The 22902-nt window shown below is 54.7% G+C and overlaps 1 protein-coding gene across 4 annotated transcripts in view; it reads right to left on the bottom strand.

The window, feature by feature from the left end:
* Positions 1-1906: 1906 nt before the first annotated feature.
* Positions 1907-22902, bottom strand: part of AJAP1 (adherens junctions associated protein 1) — a 71606-nt gene continuing 50610 nt past the window's right edge. For 3 of the 4 annotated variants that reach the window (XM_080564163.1, XM_080564165.1, XM_080564162.1), the window contains exons 3-6: positions 15856-15943; positions 13585-13827; positions 12123-12253; positions 1907-7332 (exon numbers count right to left, since the gene is read on the bottom strand). In XM_080564163.1, the coding sequence (XP_080420289.1) occupies positions 12181-12253; positions 13585-13827; positions 15856-15943 (404 nt within the window). In that variant the 3' untranslated portion in view covers positions 1907-7332; positions 12123-12180. The remainder of the gene's footprint in view (positions 7333-12122; positions 12254-13584; positions 13828-15855; positions 15944-22902) is intronic. The other variant, XM_080564164.1, reaches the window with a different exon arrangement.

Raw genomic sequence — 22902 nt, 5'->3', positions numbered from 1 at the left:
GCAATCTCACCCTGCTGCCGGGCTGAGTCAGCCCGCAGCGGTGGGCGCCGCTCCGCAGGGGGCACCACCCAGCGGCCCCCAGCCCCGGAGCTCAGCACGGGAGCAGGATGCGTGCCCTTCGGCTGTCATGCAGAAAGCCAAGCCCCACTGCAGTGCTCCATCATGGGGCATGAGCACGAAGCACAAAAAGTCCCCAAATAACAGCCCAGCGCCGTGCCGGCCGCTTGCTCCTGCAGCCCTATGGGCTGCCCGTGGCCATCGGAGGCTGCAGCCTGTGCGAGCGACGCACAAATGTATGGCAGCGGCTGCTCCAGCCTTTCAGCTCCTCCTTGGGCTCCAGCATCTCCCGGCTCCCGGGCTGCACAGCTCAGCACAATATTTCTCCTTTGTTCTCTCACAGCAGTGACGCTTGCAACAATTCAAGCTGGTGAGTACTTTTCCGGCTGTGATGAATAGCAGGGAAAGGAACGAGATCCCGACACTGTATTTCATTCCCTGAAATCCCACTTGTATCTGGAAACGAACCGAGCGCTCTGGCTGATCTATGCAGCATCAGGGCCATTCGCATTCTGTTAGCTCGTACACATCGTCACGGTGATTTAAGATGGCAATTTGGCCCTAAAAAGAAGAGCATCTCGCTTTGTCCCTCCCTATTTTCCTATATATTTTCCCATAGAAGAGAGCTTCTGGGAAGAATTTCGGCAGACTGGGGACAGAAGCATCCCTGGCCCTCGCTGCCGCATGCCATTAGGCTGCTCGTTTGACGCAGAAGCCAGGAAGCTCCGCAGCACTGCAGGAAGGGCTTTGCCACCGCCTGGAACTGCAACCAGCAGTCAGCTGTGCCGAGCCGTCCCTCTGCCTCCTCGGTTTATCCCCGCTCCAAAGACACAGGCTGAACGGAGGCTTCTGCCCCTTTCTAGGTCAGATGGCGCTGAAGATGCTGTCCTCCTGTCCCTCGGCGCCTGGGGAGCGGGGCGATGCCGGCAGGAGTGCAGCAGGGCCACCAAAGCTGTCCCGGTGCCTGCGAGCTCCGAAGGGCCCCTCCGTGCAGCTCCCCATCCACAGGCACACTGCGTCCCGCTGCCGTCTGTCCCGCCGGGCTCCTGTCTGTCTGTCTGTCTGTCTGTCTGTCTGTCGTGCCATCAGAGTGCAGCTGCGCGGCCGCGGGGCTGGCCCAGCCTGCAAGCTCGACAGCCCGAGTGTGAATTATCGCCGTCCCTATCAGCCGGGATTTGCATACAATAAATATCATTTTAATACGCATCTGCTGGCGGCAAAAATCTATCTTTATGTAAAACGTGTATCTAGGTTAAGCTATTCCACAATGCCTGCTTACCTTATTGCATAGCTGTTTATTTAAAACATCATTAGTGATGTTTAATTAACTCGCTAACTGTCCTATTAAAGTTAAATGGCTTCCCTCTTTCCAGCACTTTATCCCTTTCCCACTGCGGCTCTGTGGACCTCCAGTGTCCAACGGGTGCCAGCGGCTCCCCCCGGCAGGGTCACTTCTGCAGGACACACGTGTCCCCATGAACCCAAGGACCCCGCGTGGTTCTGCCTCTGCTACGGGGTCTCAGGCCGGTGCTGAGCTGCTGGGGACCCCGAGGCGCTCTTGGTGCCTCTCCAGAACATGGGGCACGGCCGTACCGACGGTGTGGGGACGGGCAGGGTTCGGGGTGGGCAATCTGCTGTCAGCCTCCCCAAAAAGGCCACTTGTGCGGCAGGGTGGGAACAGCAGGTATGCGGCAGAGGTACACAGCAGCACGAAGCGGTGCCCGTGCAGGATGCAGCCCCGCTGCCGGCCCTGTCTGCGCTGTCCGCAGGGGCAGCCCCGGCCCCCAGAGGCCCCTGTCCCCCCCGGGGCGCAGGGAGCGCGGAGGAACCGAGTCACGAGCCCGCCGCGCTGTTCTCATATCAGTTTTAATAGCAACATCAGAGTACTAAATATACACAGGGAAATCGGTATAGGGTCGCATTTACAGTGCTTCCAAATACACAGCTTCGAAGTACAGAGACAAATTAAAAAAAACACTCCGGAGTAAAATAGTTCACCCGTGTGGAACCGCAGCCAGCCGGCGCCCCAGCCCCGCGCCCTGCCCGGGCTCACGAACGGAGGAGCAGCGCCACGAGGGTCGGGCCGGGCCGCCTGGACCACGGGAGGCTCCCACGGGAGGCGTCTGTCCGGGCAGCATCCGCGCCGCGGCCGTGTGCGCCAGGACGGGGCCCCGGGGACGTGCCGCCGCACGCAGGCGCGCGGGGCCGGTGTCTCACCTCGCAGAATTTTCCCAGAAAAAAATAAAGAAGTACTCGGTGATGTAAAACCGGTTACAAAGTAAAAGCTGTCTCATGTTAGAAAATGTTTTTTTTTGGCAAAATAAAAATAAACTGTAAACTTCGCTGTACATGTCCTATCAAACAAAAAAATAAACCCCTCCGAACCTAAAATAGAAGAATCTGGGTCAGGAATCTGTGCCCTTAGTGTACATTTTTGTGCAACGTATACTTTTTCTCAAAGTAAATATTATCTCCACTCATGACACTGTTAAAAATGTACCTACAAATGCTGAGAATAATCCTTAAAAATGCGTGACAAGCATTATATGAGATCTGGAGACCGAACCGGACCCACGGACGTCTGAAATGATGAGGGATTTCTTGCTGGTTTTGAAAAATCACTTACAGATTTTATAGCTGGTTGAACGAAAATTCCAACCACATTCATCCTGAAATGGGTGGGCTGAGTTATTATATATATATTTTTATTCTATTTTATTTTTTTTACAAAATATATAATATGTGTAGAATATCTACTATTTAACTACCATTTTAGCTGAATTACCGTCCTTTGTAACAAGCTGCCAACGGAGAAGAGGTAACCTGAAATCCGTCTTTGCAACGCTCTTTTTCATTGTTAAGCCTGTTTCTGCCGTCGCTGTTCTACATTTCTGCCTACGCTGGAAACAAATTCGAGTCGCGAGAACCCTGCAGGAGTGCTTCTTCCGAACGGCTTTCCAATTACATCCGTGATAGGTTGCCCATTTCTCTAGCTGGGAAGACAGAACGAAGGTAAACGCTCGGGTTCGGAGAGATGGGCAGCTACCCGGGGACGTGCACAAACCAGGGCTTGTTCTCCCCTCTCCTGCTCGCTGCGACCCTCGCCACCCATCTCTGGTGCCCCCAGCCTGCCGCCCCCCAACGTGCTGCGCCCCAACGCCTGCCGGGGGTGCCCCCACCTCCAAATTGACGGGACCGGTGGTTGTCCCCGCGGCCTGCCTGCTGCCAGGGCACGGGGGGGCTCCGCCAGGGGCTGCCCGCCCTGCGCAGAGGCCAGCAGGCGTTCCCGGCCCTTCGGAGGGCACGCGGGGAAGGGGCTTGTTCCCATTCCCCCTGACGGGGCAGAGCCGCAGCAAAACACAAGTACACCACTACACGGCTGGGGGGGGGGGGGGGTTACAGTCTTTCGGCAGCTGTGATCCGTTTCTCAATAACTGCTAAGGGACTAAGAAACCCATAAAGCGAACCGAAAAGAAAAGAAGCTAGCTGGAAGCTTATGGCAGAGCAAGTACCCAAACTCTTTTTCCAAGCTGCCGGACCTTGGACCAGCAAGTGGCCGCACCGAGCGCGATCCGACCCGCGAGGGCGAAGCACAACGCGCCCAGCACGGTGCTGCAGCGGGTGCCACCGCCCCTGGGACCCCGGGGATGTCGCAGGGGAGCGGCGCCAGCCCCAGCACTCAAAGAACCCCGGCACAGAGGATGCAGAACACCGCGCCGCATTCAAGGGTGGAACATCTCCTGCTGCCGATGCAGTGCTACTTGGCTGGAAAACTGGCTCAGCTGCTGAATGACAACAGAAAAATCCTTTCTCAAGGCCTAATTCTCCAAATGCGCACGAGTCCTTCTCGTCCTAGCACAGGAGCCAGACCCCGCTGCTCAGGCAAGCAGTTCCAGCAAATCCCGAGTACCTGGCGGCACGAGCATCTGCAAAACCTCCCCGTTATTGCTGAGTAAGCTTTGGGCTGGCGCAAGTCGATGAAACCTGGAGCAATTACCGCCAGCTCAGGACGAAGCGTTTTGTGCTGAAAGGGCAGCAGCTGAAGGAGTCCGTTCGGCGCGACAACCTGTTGCTGCAGCAGCCGAAAGACCTCGGGGCAAGACGAGGTGGCCGCGACGTGGCAAAGCTAACGGGGAGAACGCGCCTGCAAGTACCACGCCTGCCTGCTTTTTCCCTCATCTAAAAGATCTGCTCAACAGGTCGATTCCACGGAAATACAGCTCAGTGTTTTCATTTCGGGATTGTTTGTTTTTTTTTTTTTTTGGCTTTCATCAATAGCAGGGGATGAAATAAACACGGTTCATTTCTATTTACTACAAAAAACATTGGGGTGCTAGAGTCCTGCCTTGTAAATCACCACCCTTGCAGCTCTGGTCCTTCCTTCTTTCCTTCCTTCCTTTCTTACTGGCAGTTGTTCCTTTTATTGGTGTGCTTGGCATGCATAGGGATGTGAGGATTTCTCTGATAAAGTGCAAGTGCTGTTGGTCCTTATAAATAAGGGAAGATTGTGCATCTACTTTTGTCTCCTGGTTCACCGCCGAGCAGCCTCTGGGTGGCCAGAACGTGTCCTTCTGCAACTGTGTGGAAGGCTCACGCAAGTCCTGCTGTGGGAAACCTGCCCGAGCCATCTGAGGTTGGAGTTATTTGCCTTCTCTCTCTCCCTGACACACAGACACGCGCACAGACACACAGACACACGCGTCCCCCCCCTGCCCCGGGGCTCCCCCATGGGGACCAGCTCGGGGGGGGCCCCGCTCCCTGTCCCTGCCACCCCGCGGCTCCGCCTGGCCGAGCTGCTTCAGACGGCGGCTTCTCTAAATGCAGAAACACATAACGATGCTTCAAAACGGCCGGGAACGAGGGAGTCGAGATATATTTCATGATGTCAAATCGCTATCAAGATTACACTGGAATACCCACAAGAACTACGCGGTGCAGCCGGCAGATACAAATAAATAGAAAGATCAATGGGTAAAGCACAACACGCAACTGCAGAGCTGGAGCGGACTGATGCCGGAGAAGTGAGACAAAGAAGGAAAATTCAAGCACTGTGATAGCAGGGAGAATTTGCACGGGCTGCACCGTTTACATCAGTAAAACACGAAAGCCCCAGTGCAGGCTGCGGGGAAGGAGCGATGCCGAAACCTCGCTGCCCCCCCCGAGGGGCTGCCCCACTCCCGCGGCGCTGGGGGTCCCTCAGTGGGGCTGGGGACGGGAGGTTTGCTCCGGCAGACCCAGGGGAGCTGCCCTGCGCCTGCTGCACCCCGAGGCCGGCAGGACCTGGCCCAGCAGCGGTACCCAGCCCCGGGGTGCGGATCTCCGTGGCCGCCCGTGCCCGCCTTGCCCAGCGCTCACGCGGCACCGCTGCCGCAGAAGGAACGGGCTTGGCCACAGCACCAGGTCCACCCAGACAGGATGGAAACCCCGCGCCTGGTGTCTGGCTGCTCCCGCCCCCCACGGCCATCAGAAGTCGAGGCGGGAGCCTCTGCACCGCGGCAGGGCGGGCTCGAGATGCTCCTCCAGGTTCATCAAAGCCACAGGGAATACTGCCAGCACCTTCAGAGACGTTTGGTTCAAATCCACGTGTCTGGCAAGGAAGACTTCTTCCCGGGACAGCTTCCAAAAACGAGGGGAAAACAATCCGGACTATATAACCCCATCAGAAAAGGACAGAAAACGGTACAGAAACAAGAGACTATGCGCAATACCAGAAGTTCCTACTTCCTTTTTTTTTTTTTGAACTGCACGCTTACAATAAAGAAATGGAGCTGGATAATTAGTGGATGAGTAGGGATGCGTATCCGGATAATTCTAAAAAACTGCTAATATTTAGGAAGGGCGGTTTACAAAAAGAACTGGAGGACTTTGGTCTGAACTCATCTGTCCTTTCCACTCACGTAACTCCGAAGCAGCACAAGGGGAAACCATCTCAGGGCCGGCCACAAGCAGACGGCTGCACCCGCACGGACAGACCCAAGCAGCAGGGCTGGTGCACGGCTTGAGCCAGCCCAGCAGGAACGGGTTTCTACCGCTGCAGCCTGAATCTGAGCCACAAAACCCAACTCCCTGGGCAGAACGTCGCCCTCGCATCGTCTTCCCCTGGGAACCTCACCGGGGATGCTCGCACTTGTCCCCTGCACAAAACGTGCAGTTCCCTTTGGATGCTCTCAGTGACCTCCTGCCCCTGCAGACCCCGAGAGCAAAGGACGGGCTCCCCAGCCTCACTGGCCTCCCTCCCAACAACAGGGATTTTTTTATGTCACGTTCAATTCACAAGTCATTCTCCAGAAAACAAATGACCTCTCCGACCCCTGCAACCCGTCTCCTGGGGACGTGTGCCAGCAGAGGTGGCAGACTGGACGGAGCACAGCACAACGGCACGGGACAGCCGTGTGCCCTCCTGCTCCTCCCGGCCGGTCCCCGGGGGGGGGACACACAGCACGAGCTGTCCCCAGTGCTCACAGCCAGCCCCGGCCCCCGCCACGCACCCACCGCCACCACGGCCCGTCACCCGCCCGCTGCTGGAAATGTGATCCCGAAACAAAAAAGAAAAACTCTATATATATGTATACATACATATATATGTTTATACATACACACACACATATATATATGTATATGTCTATCCATATATACACATATAGGTTTGAAAGGCAAGCTGCCAAAGTAGAAAACATCGGTTTAACTAGGTCATACTATGCATGTTAAAGAAATCAGACTTTTAGCCCATGACATTTTCTTTAAAAATGAGTATTTAAGATCTTCAAAAATTGCTACAGTACAAAAAGTGTTTGTGTGTGTATATATATTTTCTCTGTGTATATATCATATGTATGTATGTATATGGACCAGAATTAATGACCCCATCAGAAGAGACGCCCCACCCCTGTCCTCTGTAGCATTTCTGTGTGTTACTGACTTAGCTTCTGCTTTCTCGCGAAGTCTTTTGCATCAGTACATGGCACATAATGGTATTATTGGCACAGGTTCAGAATCGTAGTCCGTATCCCAAGCTCCAGACGCTCAGTCCTGTTCCTTTCAGTTCTTCTCGGTTTCCTCTTCCTTCACGGGATTCTTCGCTCGCACGTTTTCTACTCTTCTCCAAAAAACGCGCTCTTTGAAAAATGCAGTTACCTATAGGCGTGTTCATTTTTATAAAAATATATTTGGCCCATAGAACGCTGCTCTTTGAGTCTCCTACTGGTAAACAGAAATGGTAGGTACAGGTAACCCATTATTTTTTAATTTTTTTTTTACAGGTTCACCAATGGAATCCTGTTAAGGACGAAAAGAAAAATAAAGAATGAGTCAGAACAGGGAAGTTCATTGACTGGCATCAATTCTTTTACGCTGCAGGCGTGCCCGTTTTTACCTGCACCCAAACCATCGCTACCAAGCACGAGCCCCCCCACCCAGCGGTGTCCACCCTCACGCGATGGCCCGGGTGCCCCCTGGCAGGTGACAGTCCCTGGCCCCCCTGGCCCCCCAGGTTCCTGACGATCCTTTGGGACCAGCCCGCTCCTCCTGCCGCCTGGGGCAGCCCCAGCTCAGCACGAATCGCCTCTCATCAGTTCCGAGGGCAGCCTGCAGAATTAGGATGCGGCTTCCTACACGTGGGGGGTACAGAGGAAGCTTCTGGTGAACGGTAGGAGTGACTAAGAGGCTTAGGTGTGCCTTACTGCACACTTTTATCTCCTCAGTGTGTTTTCCAAAGCGTAATTTATTGCTGATAATTCTCAGATTCTGGAGCTTTTCATACTTGGGCTAAGAGCATCGAGTGCTCTGGCAGATGAGAAGGCGATGATGAGCACTAACAAGATTTTCTAAAGTTAAATGCCCTAAAGAAATCAATAGAGAAGTGGTTAAGCATCAAAACCAGAAAGCCTATTGAAGTTCCTCTTAAGCTATTTATTTGCCATCTTCTGACAGATCTCTCCCTACGTAATCTTTAAACCTTTATCTGAAGACAATTACTCCCCATCATTAGTGTGGCCATTTGCTTTGTGTATGGGATTCTACGTATATCACTGCGTGCTGCATTACCGCTGAGCATGCCCGTGATTGCTATGTGTGAGCTTTATCTACAGCCCCGTGCACGCTGGAAGCGCTGCCCGTAGTGTGCTCCTGACATACAGGCACTAACCTGCACTGTGACCTCCGACTAGTCGGCAATGAGCATTCAGAAATGCAATATATTTTCTGTTCGAGGGTTTTTCTCCAATGCTATTTTTAAGCAAAATGCCTAGCGTACACCATCTCCAATACAAACACCGAACTAATTAGCTAGGCAGATTTTACAGAATCCTTAATCTCTTGTACCAGGGCTGTGCTGGGAATGCTGTTATTTCTCAGAAGACAAGCCTGGATTTTTTATGATGACTCATTATCTGTTAATGTTAATACAAACCATTTGCTGTTGTTAGGCAGAATGAGGACATCGCAGCAGCTGCTTGCCATGTTCAAAGCTCAGAATTACCATACAATACTGTAAATTTTGACTGTTTTGTGAAAAAGCTAGGGTCAGATCAATGTTATAATACCAGTAACATTTCAAAATCTCACAGGACCACTTCTCTAATACTGATGCTGAACATGTACGCGGTGTTGAATGAATACTATTTAATGCATGCATTGCAGGATGTAAAATTTATATTGTATTCAAAATAGCCTCTTTGTGCAAAGTAGGTCAGCGCTTGATCAACCTTACAGATTTTTGTATAATCTCATTCCATGGGGTTTTTCAGTCAAAGAGAGTGGGATTAAGGACAAGAATAATGCGAAATACCAAACTTGATTTCAGAAAGCCCAGGCCAGAGCAAAATCCAACCGAAGCAGCTCCGCTGCTGCGGTTCCCAGCCGAAGTCCAGAGCCCACGAGTGTCCCAGGACCCCACGGCTGGAGGGGGCTTGTGCAGTGCCCCCTGGCAAAGGCCAGGGCTGAGCTCCTCAGCCACCTCCGCCACCCTTTTCCTTTGGGTCTGCAAAGCCTTTGCCCCTGGATTCCAAGCGCCAGGAGTCACCCCGGGCTGCCCGCAGCCCCGAGAGGCTTCGGGGACAGCATCGGGCTGCGCCGTAGGGGCTGCTCCTGCCTCCGCATCTCCACGGGCACCCGGCCTGGTGAGGGCACAGGCGTTTCTGCTGCTTCTGCCTCTACGTTCTTAACTCTTCACTCAGCTGCCTGGCACAAATGCTTTAATTGACCACTTTACTGTTCTCAGAAAACAGCCTTGGGCCACGCCACTGCTGCCAGGAACGGGCAAAGCCCCCCGCTTTAGCTGCAGAAACAGTTGATGCGCTGCCTTCTGCATAGGTGTGACATTCATCTATGAGCGAGTGCTCCGGAGGGGGTTGACGGCAGGCAGATGAAGTCTGCTGGAAAACTCCAGCAGCTGTTCACCACGGGAGGAACTCTTCAGAGGGCCACCGTGGTGGCAGGGACCACTCCGGTGTCATGTAAGACCTGAGAACAGCTCATATTGGCAGGGGATGAACTTGACCTAAGGAAACAAAATCAACATCTGCTTGCGATGTAACCAGACGTGTGCTGCCAGGTTTCCTTACAAAATCCCCGTGCTACCTGCAGCTCTCTGAGCTGGAGCCCATTGCACGGTGCCGCCCCTCGCAGCCTGACCCTGCAGAGACCAAGCGGGCACCTCGGCGGCATGGCGCTCAGTGCTGGGCGACTGCCGACGGAGTGTACCTGTAAAGTCTATGTTAAACTCAAACCAGCCTCCCGGTGCTCATCTATTTAAAATTTGTGTGTTCTCTCAGCTCCTGCCATCCTTGTCCCTGGCCACGTAATCTGTCTTGTGCCTCAAGCTCTGAATCTACACGTTTGGTAGTACTAATTTGCTTATTAGAGAGCTAAGAGCTGTGAAGTGCCATCAATTAATACTTGTAAAGTACTCTGAGCCTTTCCAAGGGAAGACGTTTCCAGCACCAAGGCTGGTGTGGTTTCTATACCCCATGGGCTGCATGGTGCCCTGCTCAGGGGCTGCCTCGTGGCCCTCCATCCCCTGCAAACACCGCAAGGAATGGGTGGGAAACAGAAAGCTGTGACCAACCTGCAGCCTTCCACCTCTGCCGAGGTGCATCCGGTTAAAATCAGTCACCTGCAGGCGGCTTTGCTGGCTTGCTTTGTAAAGCCAGCCAGGAAAACGTTCCCACCTCCAGAGGAGTGCAGCCTGAAGCAGCCCAGAGCTGCCAAGCACCTTTTCCAGCACCCTCCGCTCCAGGAACGAGAGCTGTTAAGGCGCCCCCAGCAATCCCTGCCCGTGGCAGTGCCCACCCGGTGTCAGTACAGCGAGACCACAACAGGGGACAACCTACACGCCGAGCTTCCTCACCACCGGCAGCTACGCCATCTGCTCTCAGATGTTACCTTACACAGTGACATGGGAAACAAGAAATCCTGGTCTATGACACGTCCCGGGCAGGAGGTGCAGGCACACGCTGGGACATGGAGCTGTCCTGGTGCACCCACACATCTGCGTAGGGGTGTGCGCACAGGTGTGCGCATGCAGAGAAGGGTTTTTGGACTAATTTCATTTTGTTAATTATAATTGAAACCAAACAGAACTTTATAAATAATTGGAGCATTATTACAGAGCTAATGATCCAGGTAAAATATGGATAGATTTTTCCAGAGCGCATCAATACGTGTTTCATGGATTCCATGAAAACAGGTCAATGAGAATTTCAAGGATTTAATAATGGGCCGGCTTTAGACTATTTAAAGAAATCTATTGAAATGAATGAGGACTCATTCTCTGGCACAGAATTACACAGGACCTTGAAAACCAGTGGTGGGGATTGCCTGGTTTGTACAGTGGGCAACATCACAGCGAGTCGCTCTCCTTCAGGCACCAGAAGCTGTTGAGGACATTTAAGTGTGACTGGGTTGGGTTTTGTTTTGCTTTATTGTAAAGCGTTTTAAGGCAAGGGACAGACTTCACAATCTACAAAGCTTAGGGTGTAAAGGTATAGTAGGCTACTGCTGTTTGCTTTCTAAGTGTGTGTCTGCACGTAAGACAGTGCAGAACCTATCCCAAACGTGTCCTGCAGCCGATCCTTGCTCACCAACACAAGCTCTCCGGCCAGGTACCTTTACACTTTTTCTCCCCTAGACAGTGGCCACACAGAACCAGAGAAATAACACGAGATCATTGATAGATGGGGGAGTAAGAGCCCGTTTTAACTGAAGAGGAAAAGCTCTCTGGGCTCCCCCCAGAAGGCTCCCTCCATGCCCAGCCCCTGCCTGCTGCCCAGCCAGGTGCGCACCTCACCTGGGCTGCCCAGACACAGCCACGAGCACAGCAGAGACCATTAACTTTTTATTCCCTTTCATTCTAATCTAATTATATCTCTGTGTTCAGTAGCTGAGCGTAATGTTAAACAGGCTATTCCGAGTAAGCTCCAGCCGGAGAAGACTGGAAATTTCATTTACACGGAATATGTGATTCATTACAGCGGGGACTTGGGACACACCAGTTAATGTACCCGAGCGCGTGGCTCGAGCTGGCACGGCTGCCCCCCAGCCCCCATCCCATGGGGCACGGTTAAGCCTAATTGCTTTTCCCTCTGCCGCTGTCAGCGGCGCCACCTTCACCAGAACAAGGAGGTGAAAACAGCCCAAGCTAACTAAAAAAAAAAACAAAGCAAACAACAAAACAAAAAAAATCTGCTGGAGTGGTTTTTGCAGGTCAGATGAGCTTCAGTGCCCTGACGGGGCATGCACACAGGTTGTGCGACCCTTGAACAACGCAGACTGCCCATCACGCAACGCCAGGTTAATTACAAATCAGGCCACCTCGCAGCACTGGAATTACCATCACTTGCTGGGAGCCACCGAGGGCACGGGGGCGGGCTGGCATCAACAGCTGAGGCTGACGTTGGAGCCTGACCCTTGGGGCGCAGGGGTCCCTCTCTCTGCAGCCCACATCCACCTCAGCTCCCGACTCCCAGCTTGGGGCCGTTTCCCCCAGGGGAAAGCCGTTCGGGACACAGCTTCCCAAGGGAGACCTTTACCGAAGGCACCGCGTGGGGGCTGCTCGGAGCGGTACCTACCAGGAAACAGCCACACGGCGTCTGCCCTGCCCCGGGAAGTAAAACAGGCTTCGGCCAGTCAGCAGGAGATTTCAAACCATTTCTCAGACACAAAGGCCACAGGAATAAGATGCCGATCAGAAGACGAGGGTCTGCAGCAAGCAGAAAAATGGGCTTGCGCGTGCTGGTGCGCAACACGAGCAAGCCGCGGAGGCCTGCTGCACAAATCAGCTTTTCAGAGGAAGAACAAACCTCTGGAGCAATGCTTTCAGGGGGCTTATTGGCCTTGGAAACCAGGGTGGTGCAAAGCAGAGGAAGAAGCAGAAAAGGATGGCCTGCAATGTCATGTTTTCCCCTGTGAACAAGCACCTTGTAGCGCAGCCAGCTGGCCTGGGGACATGCCACCCACCCAGGCCACGGCGGGGCCATCCCTACGGGGGCAGCCCCAGTTCCCCCAGGTGGCAGCGATGCCTGCGCCACGGGCGGTGCCATGCATCACCTCCATGGGGCTGCGGGGAGCACGCCCAGGCCAATAAAACCACCCAGAAAGCATCACCTTGAGGCAGATAAGTAACGAACCCTCCCCAGCACCACGCAGATGGGGGGGGAAGCAGAGCACCGTGACCCCACCACCCATTCACACACACACAGGTTCAACGAAATGGTTTGAAAATCAGGCACATTCTTTGCCTTCCAACATCAGAGGAGACACCGCCAATACGCAGAGGAGCAAACCCCACGTGCACGCAGACGATGGTCAGAAGGGTGCCTGGTAAGTTGCTGCCTTCCAGGCTTGTGTCCCTCATGCGGCGGGACCCCGGCTGTGGGCAGCAGCCCAGCCACAGCGCACGCAGGCTGTGGGGCCAAAGCACCAGTTGCTCATCTCCTCCTTGCAAGGCTCTCCCGGTTCTCTCTGGGTTTGCCAGCAGACACGCGGGCACCGCGCGGAGCAGCCAAGGGCACTGCTGCAGCGGAGCGAGCCCAGCCACAGGGAAGGGTCCCCCCGGTCCTCCCTCCTGCAGCAAGGGGCACGCAGAGCCACGGCTCGCCGGTCTCGCACCTCGCTGTCAGCTCCCATTATGCCCCCTTGTTAACGTATCATTATTTCGTGCCAGACAAATGGTTCATTTGGTTCTCGCAGCCTGCTCCTTCATTAATCACACCGCTCATTCACAACCGAGCAGCTCTTTAGGTGCCACTTAGAAGACAGCACAAATTCCGCGAGATGGATCTGAGGAACATTTACTTGCCGGAGGCGGAGGCAGGGAACTGAAAAACGTGCGGTGCTGAATGCTGTCAGGGCTGGATGAGAGGTGCTCAGGGTGAGGGCAGCTGACACCACAAGGACGGGGCACGGCAGGAGACGCCTGCTTGTCCTCGTGCAGGGGAGCAGGAGCTGAGCAGGACCGGGGCAGCCTTCCCTACCAGAGCACAGGGACCCCAGTGCCAGAGGTGCACGGGAACACGACGGGCATCGCCTCACCTGTTTCCATTGTACGTCGCTTTGTAATCTCCGGGTGAGTGTAATGCCTCCTCCGTGTACACGGGCACCGGCGTCCTGACACACTCGTGGGAGCACTGCAGCGTTTCGTTGTAGGCTGTGAATATGTCCAGGCTGCTGGGCACGCGGGCGGGGGTGAAGTCGGTCAGGTTCTGGCAGCTCTCCTCCTGCTGATTGATTTTGCGTTGGTGGCTGTTGCGCCGCGTGGTCCCGCTCTGCGCGCAGCTGGGGCGGTGAAGGAGAGGAACAGAAACACGACACAAAACACGGCGCTGACGCTTGAAAGAAGAACTCGCGTTATCGACCATTAATTATACATCACTCAATATTGGATTACAATTCAGGCACTTTGGAAAGATCAGCCACAATCAAGCAGTCATTTTGCTTTATTTATTTATTTTTTTAACGATCAAATTTAAATTTTAAATATAAGGTTTTAACTACCAGAAGAATTACTTAGCAAGTCACACGTTTATATCTGCGGGAAATGAAAGCCTTATTTTAAACGAAAAAAAAAAAAGCAGATGAGAACAATGAAGTTAAACCCCTTCTATTTGGGAGGCATCAAAAGGCTTTAATTATTGGGACAAATAACTCCAGAAACGTGTCTGACACCAGTGCTATTCTTCCCCAGCAGGGCAGGGTGAGCACCCTGGGCACGGCTGGTGGCCCAACGGCTAGCAGGGGCCAAAAGCCCGGGGGAGAGCGGGTGGAACTGCTCACACATGAGGGGTTCCTGGCACATTTGCTGCAGGAGCAGCAGCACCCAAAGCACGCGCCCTGCACACAGCCGGCACCCACCCGCCCTGCCCAAGGGGGGCACGCAGCACCCAGCGGGAGGCGCAGACGGTGTCCCACTTGGTGCCGGTGACTGAGCGGGCGATCTGGGTCAGCCCTGCCAGCCAGCCCCTGAAGCAGCTCGCAGCGTGCTGCTCCCCAGCCCTCGCTGCTCTGCCTCTCGCACACGGGGAGCCCGACCTGCACGAGGGAACCAAGCTCGCGCCGGGAAATGCCAGAGCTGAGCTCATGGGGTGCCGGTTTGCTGCCAGTGCCACAGCTCCCTGCGGGCTGAGCTTGCCTGCATGCATTCCCCAGCAGGTGCCCAATTCACTCACTGTAAACAAATTCTGCTCTTCACCCACACCAATCACCCTTCTTCCCCTCTCCTTTTCGGCTTCAGCGTTCAGTTGCTCGAGCTGTCCCGCTGAGCTGTGGCCTGCCAGAGCCACGGTACCCGGGCACACAAAGAGCTCCCCGGGACTGCCTGGCAGCACCTGGCACCAGCCCTTTTTGCTCTGTGGCACTTCAAATAGCCTTGCCTCTCAGTCCCAGTAAGCAAGCAAGCTTTTAATCAACCCGTTTTTCTAATTTACTTCCAGGATCAGGGACTGATTTCCCGCAGAGCCTGCAGGGAGCACCAGGCTCACGTGGGCAGCGGGGGGCACACCGCAGCGGGGCTGGGGGCAGCAGTGGTGGGAGAAACCCAGAGGCAGAGACCCCAGCACTGCCTGGGCCAGCAGCACCACGCCGCAGCAATCCTCGTGGTCCCAGGGGTGCACCAGCTGTATTACACCCAGCAACACTGACCTCAAAGTAGGCCAGTTTCTCTGGGAAAATAGGTAAAGCCACGAGTGCCTGAAGCGAAAAGCTAACCTATTTTACCAGACGCGCAGCCACGTTAAGAGAATAAATGAGAGCAAATTAAGCTAGAGGAGCACACGAGCACTCCAGGGGATGGGCACACTTAGATCTGGCACCATCCAAGGCACTGGGATGAAGCATTTCAGCCCCGGAGCTGCAGGAGAGGCCGGAGAGCAGAACCGCGGCCTGCGGAGCCACGCGGGCGCACCGGGGCGCAGGACAGGCCTCACCGCCCGCTGCCGTAGAAGGCAGGGATTTGACGTCACCAGATGACATCACTGCAGGGATCCGGCACCAGTCAGTCAGCAAGCAGCGGCACGCAAGTGCCCCCGTGTGAATTCAGGCCCCCCGATCCTCACCACCTGCTCATGTCAGACCACAGGCTTGGAGAAAGAAGTGCAGCGTTCACCCAACGCCAGCTGGGGCGCAGGGAGCAGAGGGGGACCCTTGGGGCAGTTTCCATGTAAAAACCACTTTCTCCTGAGATGCCTTTCACAGCCCGTCTCGGCTGTTGTGTGCTCCCATCACGGAAGACGCCCGGTGCTGCAGCCCTCGCCCCCCGCCTGCCCCAGCAGCACCACCCCGTCCGAGCCCACTACCGAGAGGCCTTACCAGTTTTTTAAGACAAGAGTTGTTATCAGAGCAGCTATGACCATGATGAGGGACACTGTAATAGTGATTATCTGATGGACCGCCAGACCTGCAAAGAAAAAAAAAAAAAAAAAGGCATCAAAGAGAGCGGAGATGGGAACCCAGTGGCCAAAGGGTAACACCGAGCAGAGCCCACAGCCTCGTGAGATGTGCCCAGCCCGGCCCAGTCCCCCCAGCTCCAGCAGGAGGAAACAAAAGCTCCTCTTGTGTGCACGCCTCCGGGATGCTCCCACGAGCCCCAGGGAGCCCCATCGCACCCCCTGCCCTCCTCCTCCCAAAGCCCTTCCCCAGCACGGGGCTGGTGAGCAGCCCGCAGGCAGCGCAGCGCAATTCTCCCTCCCGCATTACATAAAATAATCTTTAAACCGGGCTTCTCCTTTTCTATCCTCTCAAGTATGTTCCTTGTCAGCATGAATTAGGCACGAAGAACGGAAGAAATGTAAAGACGCATACCCTCTGGGATGGAACGGCAAACTTGAGCGCAGCCTTGCAGTGGGTGCAGGATTAACCAGAGATAATAATTACAGTACTAACTGCTGCTCACTTAAGAAGGTCGGATGGGCTCATTTTCTCCTAATTCACCTTACACAGGGTATAATTTTGGCTCGTGTATCATTCCTAATGAGCAGTTTGGAAACAAAAGCATCTCAATGTACAGTATGTTTGTGGTTTTGTGCTGCTTTACAGTTGCAATTTCGTAATGAAATGATTTTCCTGGCTGCAGCCCAAGGATGTGCTATTTTTCACAAACAGATGTTGCAGCTCCTGATGGATGATGTTTTTAATAAATAAATAAATGTTAGCATGACAGGAAAATGAGCAGTTTTATATATTTATGTCTATATATAGATATAGATATGTATCCGTACAATACATACGTAGCGTTCCTGGCTCGTGTGGGTGTGCGTGGCAAGAAAATTGCTTCTTCCCATGCAAGAGCAGGACAAGCCCCAGCTAGCTGCCTGCAGGTGAAGCTGGTGGAGCCAGGGAGAGCTCGTGGAGCTGCCCCGATGTACCCAGCCCCACCAGCATCGTGCCAGGAGGGTGCGAGGAGGCAGTGGCACCGTGGCCAGCCAGGGCAGCAGCCCTCCAGAGCCAGCTCAGCGCTGCACTTCCAGCAGCGGCAGCCATCTGCACCACATCTGGGTGCTGCTCTGCTGCCTTCTCGCACAGGGTAACAGTTTGGGCTCCCATCAGATTTGTTTTCTTGTCTTCCCCCTGCTCGCCCACATACCAGGGGTTTCACGTCCCCGCTGATGCCCCTGCGCTGCCAACAAGACCTGTCAGAGGAGAGAAGCCGCTCGAGCGCAGCCTGGCTCCCAGGGCAGAGCTGCCACCTCCCAGGAGCACGCTGGTGCCCAAAGCCTCCTCAGCCCACACAGCGCTGGAGAACTGCCGATTCCCCAAAGCCCGGGGGCAGGGGACCCCCGCCAGCCCGACGGCCACACAGGACAGACACGCCAGCCAGGAGCAACACCTTTTCAGGGAGCTGCAGACTCTCCCTGCCAGGATGCATCCCAAGCGCAAATCAAACGCGCAGAGATGTGAGCCTTCACAGTTTAATACAATAAAACCAAGGTCACCTTTGGCCAGCCTGATTCACCAAGCAGCCGGTGCCAGCGATGGCTCGCAGCGAGGTCCCTCCTTCCCACGGCACAGCGGTGCCAGGAGCACAGCTGAAGCCACAGCCCACGGCGCAGGCAGAGCACTCACCTCCCCGGAGAGCCCTGGAGACGGCACAGCCAGAGCTCCTTGCTCTGAAAGCAAAGTGCTTCAAGGCAACCCCAAATTTCCTCCGAATGCTGCTCGTGAGCAAGGCTCTTCTTTGATAGGAAACCTATCCACTGCTGCAGCCCAGCAGGAAAGAGGCTCCTGGGTCCAGATGGGCACAAAGTGTTGTCTTTCTGCCCTAAGACTCGTGTTAGTGCATCCAGCACCGACTGCAAGCAGCAGCCCTGCCCTGCAGGCTGCACAAGCAAACCCCGAGCCCTCCCTCCAGCCTGCAAGCCAGCTGCCAAAGGCCAAAAGCAGCACAGGAGCCTTCAGGGCTTCAAATAAGGCCCCCAATCCACTCCAGCTGCCTTCCAGCTGGCCTGAATCCATGCAGGCCCAGCCTGCCCCTCACCATGTTCATGCAAGGCACCTGGGCACCCTGCTCCTGCTGCCCCACAGTCATTCCCCTTTGGCAAGCACACGGGTTTTGTCCCCAGGGGTTCAGGATGCCAGGGATGCACTGGTCCCGTGGTCAGGTGCAGTTATTCCAACGCACTGGGCACTCCTTTGTGCTCCCCTGAGACAGCAATGAAATTATAAGTGGAAAAAAGTCCAGAGAAGGGTGGATTGGCACATTATAAATCAATCCTTGCCTTTTCCCTTGCGATAGCTGTGTTGTGGCAGTTGGCAATGAGGTCAGGTCCCGCAGACAGACACAATGTGGTGGCTTCTGCACCTCAAGCTGTTCTGGTTGCTGTTGTCTGATGATGCACAATACAAAGTGATTGTGTCACCCGTGCCCCTGACTGGGGGACAGACCTGAAGCGGAGACAGAAGGGCATCCTTCAGACAGAGGGGTTCACCAGCACAGGGGTGCCCTGGGCTCCTCGTGCCCGCGTCGTGTCCCTCACAGCTGCGGCACCAGGATTTGGGGGGGACCTTTTGCATCCCTCAGGGGTCGGCTCTCCTTGCCAGCGGCAGAAACACCAGGTGCCAGGATTTCAGCCATGAGCTAAGAGCTGCTGGCGTAAAGAACAGTAAAAGCAAGAGCAAAACAATAAAAATCCCTCCAAATAAAACAGAAGTGTTTCTGGAAGGAGCCGTACACAGCATCTTCTGGTGCTCACACTCTGCTTTGCCAGAGGATGCGACGTGGGGGAGTTTGGGAGAGGAGCCTGAGCAACAAGCAGAAATCCTAGCTGACTCACTCCCCCGAGCAGGCAGAACCCCCAGCAATGGCTCACCAAAACGCAGGGAGAGGCAGAATATTGGGAAAAACACGTACTTCGGGGTCTTCCTCTGCCCCCCGCCCCGCGAGCTGCACCGTGCTCCCTCCCCGGGGACGCAGCGGGTGGCTGCCTGCCAGCGTCCTGGCGGAGACGGAGCAGGAGGGATGAGTCAGGGTTATTTTTCTCCCTCAACTCAAGCACCTATTTTGCAAATGACCCATTTCCTTCATTTACTCCCAATTACACTTCAATTGGTTCAAACAAACTGTGACAAGGTTCCTCTGGAGAACACTTGGCAGCGGCAGCTGCCGAAACAAAAGCGAGGGTCGGGGGAAGCGGAGGGTGCGCACCCACCGTGCGGCCAAGCATCCCCCCGGACGGGAGAGGTGTCCCGAGGGGCGCGGGGACAGCCGTGCTTCCCGCAGCCAGCCTGCCCCGGCGCTGTGCTGCGCCAGTGCCCCGCGCGTGCCGAGGTCAGCAGCAGCGGCGAGCCCGGCAGCGGCGGCACAACCGCCAGCCGCACTGCTCGCAGCGGTCTTGGAGCAGCTCCCAGTGGGACACCGCCGGGAAAGATAAAAGGAAAGGCTCTAAAAATAAAGTAAACCCAGCCCAGTGCCCGATTCCTTTGAAAACAAGCAGCCTCGGAAAGCAGACCTTCGCAGAGACGGGAGCCGAGGAAGAGGCGGCAGGGGCGCGGGAGAGCCCACGATGCAATTAAAGCTCCGCTTACATAACCCGAAACACGCAGGCAGAACAGATTGCAGGTGGCAGAGCTCTGGGAAGGATGGCATCTCTTCTGAGCAGGACACATGGATTTTAAGAAGAGCTGGATAATTTTAGACTCCGGCACATACATAAGTTGCCATATGTACTAGTATAGTTCCTTTGCATTGCATATTAATTCTGCACCGAAGTCTAGGAGGATTTCAAGGGGATGGGAAATGTTTTTCCCAAGAGCGTTAACCACAGCAGCGCTAGAAACTGGGGACAGGACCTGACAGGTAACTGAGATGATTTCTTGGGAAGCCCTACAGCAATACCCACTAGAATAAGGACTAATTTGTCTCTGTTCTTACTTAGCAAATATATCAAATCCTTTCCTCCGGGCCTTCAAAGAAATATATAGAACTGCACAAAGCAAAATCGATCAAGACTATCCAATCTGCAAGATAAGGTGTTAACGGATGGGGCATTCTGGGATGCGGGAACATCCCGTAAGGGACAGCACCTGAGGGAGTGCGGCAAGATGACAGAGAGAGAAGGCTACGAAGAGCAGAGCATTATTTTAAATACAGCCGTAGGAACCCGATCTGTCTGGAGGAAAGGGACCTGGAGAATAAAATCAATAGTTCATAAAGCAAAATTACCCTTCCGCCTTCAGCGCTGGCAGCCCCTGATGTGCGCAGCCCTGAGCGCATAACTCAGCTCAAGGACTGGGCCCCCAAGGCCCGGAGCTGCTGGGGCAGCGGTGGGACCGAGCTGGAAGCAGTAATGCCGGGAGGGGGCAGATTTATTTGCTCCCCCTGCCGCGTGGCTCTGGCTGGGCTGCTCGGTCCCGCGGCTGCTGATCCCACGGGCAGCAGCAGCAAGGCAGAATCCTTCCCCGCGTCAGTGCGGATCTGCGCAGCCAGGAGCCACGAGCTGCCTCGCTCTCCCCTTGCTCTGCTTTGTCTTCTGGAGGAATATCATCCCGATTTCTTTACACAGGCGCCTTCACTCACTGGGTCCCTCAGCAAAACCCATCACTTCGCATCTCTGCGGGCAAAGCCCCAGCAGCAGCGGGGGACGGCAGGACGCTGCTGCATGTGCCACCCTTTGCTCCTCATGCACTGCTCTCCTTCCTTCCTCCAAGCGCCTAGAAACGCCCGGGGACATCCCCAACAGGGGCTTTGGGGTCGGAGAGCTTTGCCCAGGGCCGGGCAGGTCCCAGGACCAGCACCCATGTGCACGAGGACGTGTGTCCCATGTCCAGAGCCTGCTGAGGCCGCTTCTTCTCAATGGAAAACTGTTTCCTCCTTCACCATCATGCTTCCACACTTTGTTTCAACACAAAATACATTTGCATGCTGAATTGCTCAGATTTTTTTTTAATTTCTTACTAAAAATCCTCCCGTTTTTTTCCAGGATTTTTCTGTTCCTCCTTTACAACCAATAAAAAACGAGAGAAAAACCCAAATTTTCCTGAGGAAAGCCAGGCAAACCCACAGCTCCCCCACTGCTGCTCCCCCTGCAAGGAGGTTTCTGGCCGAGCCGGAGGCTCAGCAGCAGGACGTGGGGCTGGGGCCGTGCCGACGGGCAGCCTCGGCAGCTGGCACAAACAAACGGCATGGAGAGGAGCTTCGTTCGCACCAGGAACCAGAGGTGTGGACATGGAAAGCCTGGAAAGTGCCTCGTGCCTCATTTCCAGGCCGGTATGTGCCAGGCTCGGGGACTCGGTGCCCACCTCACCATCTCGGTGTTTCTCCTGCTCTGCAGCCGCTCTGCCGCCCGGGTTCCTCTCCCCGAGGACGGAGCGCAGCGCTACGGACACGTCCCCTGCGCTCAGCGTGCCAGGAATGACAGCTCCGACAGGCAGCGTCCAACCTCCCCGGGCTGGTGCCTCTGCTCCTGGAGGAGCATCACCGGAGAGCTCTGCAGACACAAGGGGTGACAGGCAGGAGGAACATCACCGGAGAGCTCTGCAGACACAGGGGTGGACAGGCGGGAGGCTGCCTGCTGAGGGAGAGGTGCTTGGGGATGAGTGGTTCTGCTCTAATTGATGCAAGGAGGTCGCTGGGCCCCGTTCACCTTCTCTTTCCTGTTTTTTTCTTCTTCTGCCTCAAGTAATCCCAGAGGTGCTTGGCTCTGGCATCACTTTTCCTAGGGGAGTGTGAACTTCTGGCACATTCATGGAGCATCTGGTGACCGCGGGCTCCCAGCGCGCAGAGGTGAGCGTTGGGTGGGCGCTGCCAGCACCCAGCTCAGCCCCGCTGAAGTCCCCTCTCCCTGGCAACAGTAAGGCTGAAAACATTTTAAACCACACAGGGCTGACATCACCTCATTACAGAAGCAGGTGGTCATTTAATGACACGCTGATACCCGGAGCAGCAGCCAGGTTTTTGCTGGGTCCCGGCACGGCGCCGCCGCTCAGGTGCAGCCGGCTGCAGCTGCACGGAGCGCAGAGACCTCCTCCCGGCACGGGGACTGCAAGCACTTCACTGTTACAAGGCTTTTACTAGTAAATTTGACGCAGTGACCATTTAACTCGAGGGTAATTACAGGAGAAGTATTTAATGGAATTGAAAGTGTGTCCAAACCCCTGTGCTTCTGCTAGTGCAGCAGAATTTAATGTGTCGCATGCCAGGAGGGAAAGCTCTTCAAAGGCGCTCTTTGAACCCTTGGAAATGCTGAAATATGCCTGGGATTTTCCATTTGCACATCGCCCTGCTGAGCACTGCTCTCACCTGGGACTTCTCACTCCCAAAGCACCAGGCTGGCATTTCCAGGTCCCGATCCAGCACTCTGCCCGTGCAGCCTGCTTCCCGACTCACAGCTACGGCTGCCCCACCACAGAGCTGCCCCAGCCTCAGCTGCTCAGATCTGGCACCCGGAGCGCCCTGGTCTTTAGGAGAAATCTCGGTGTTTGGTTCCTTGTTTTTGAGAACAAGACACACAAACTTGTGGAAACCCACCTCCAGCACCCACGCGGGCAGCGGCTGAGGGATTCGTCTGTTCAGATGCACGGACAGGAGACATGCATCAAACTGTAAAATGGGATTTTGAGTTCCCAAAATCAAGGGAAAAAAATCCAATCTTCTCAAAGAAAGCAGATGCGAGGACACTTTTTTTTGTATGTTAAAGACCATATATTTGCTACCAAGATGAAAGTGCTGAATTTTGGCCTTTCTGTCCACCTTTTGAAACAGCTCCTGGACAGCTCTGCATCAACAGAATTAATTCCATGAGAAAATCCATTTGAGACTAATGTGTCGCTACTGCAGAAGTGTGCAATGGCAGCGAACAGGAGATATAAGCTCTTAATTAAAAACAAAGAGAACCTCTATCCCCCAAGGCCTTTATTTCAACA

Source organism: Anser brachyrhynchus (assembly GCF_964034855.1).
Source record: "Anser brachyrhynchus genome assembly, chromosome: 21".
In the NCBI taxonomy this organism is placed as follows: domain Eukaryota; kingdom Metazoa; phylum Chordata; class Aves; order Anseriformes; family Anatidae; genus Anser; species Anser brachyrhynchus.
Note: the sequence above shows the minus strand (reverse complement) of the source record. Positions and strands in the feature narration are given on the sequence as shown.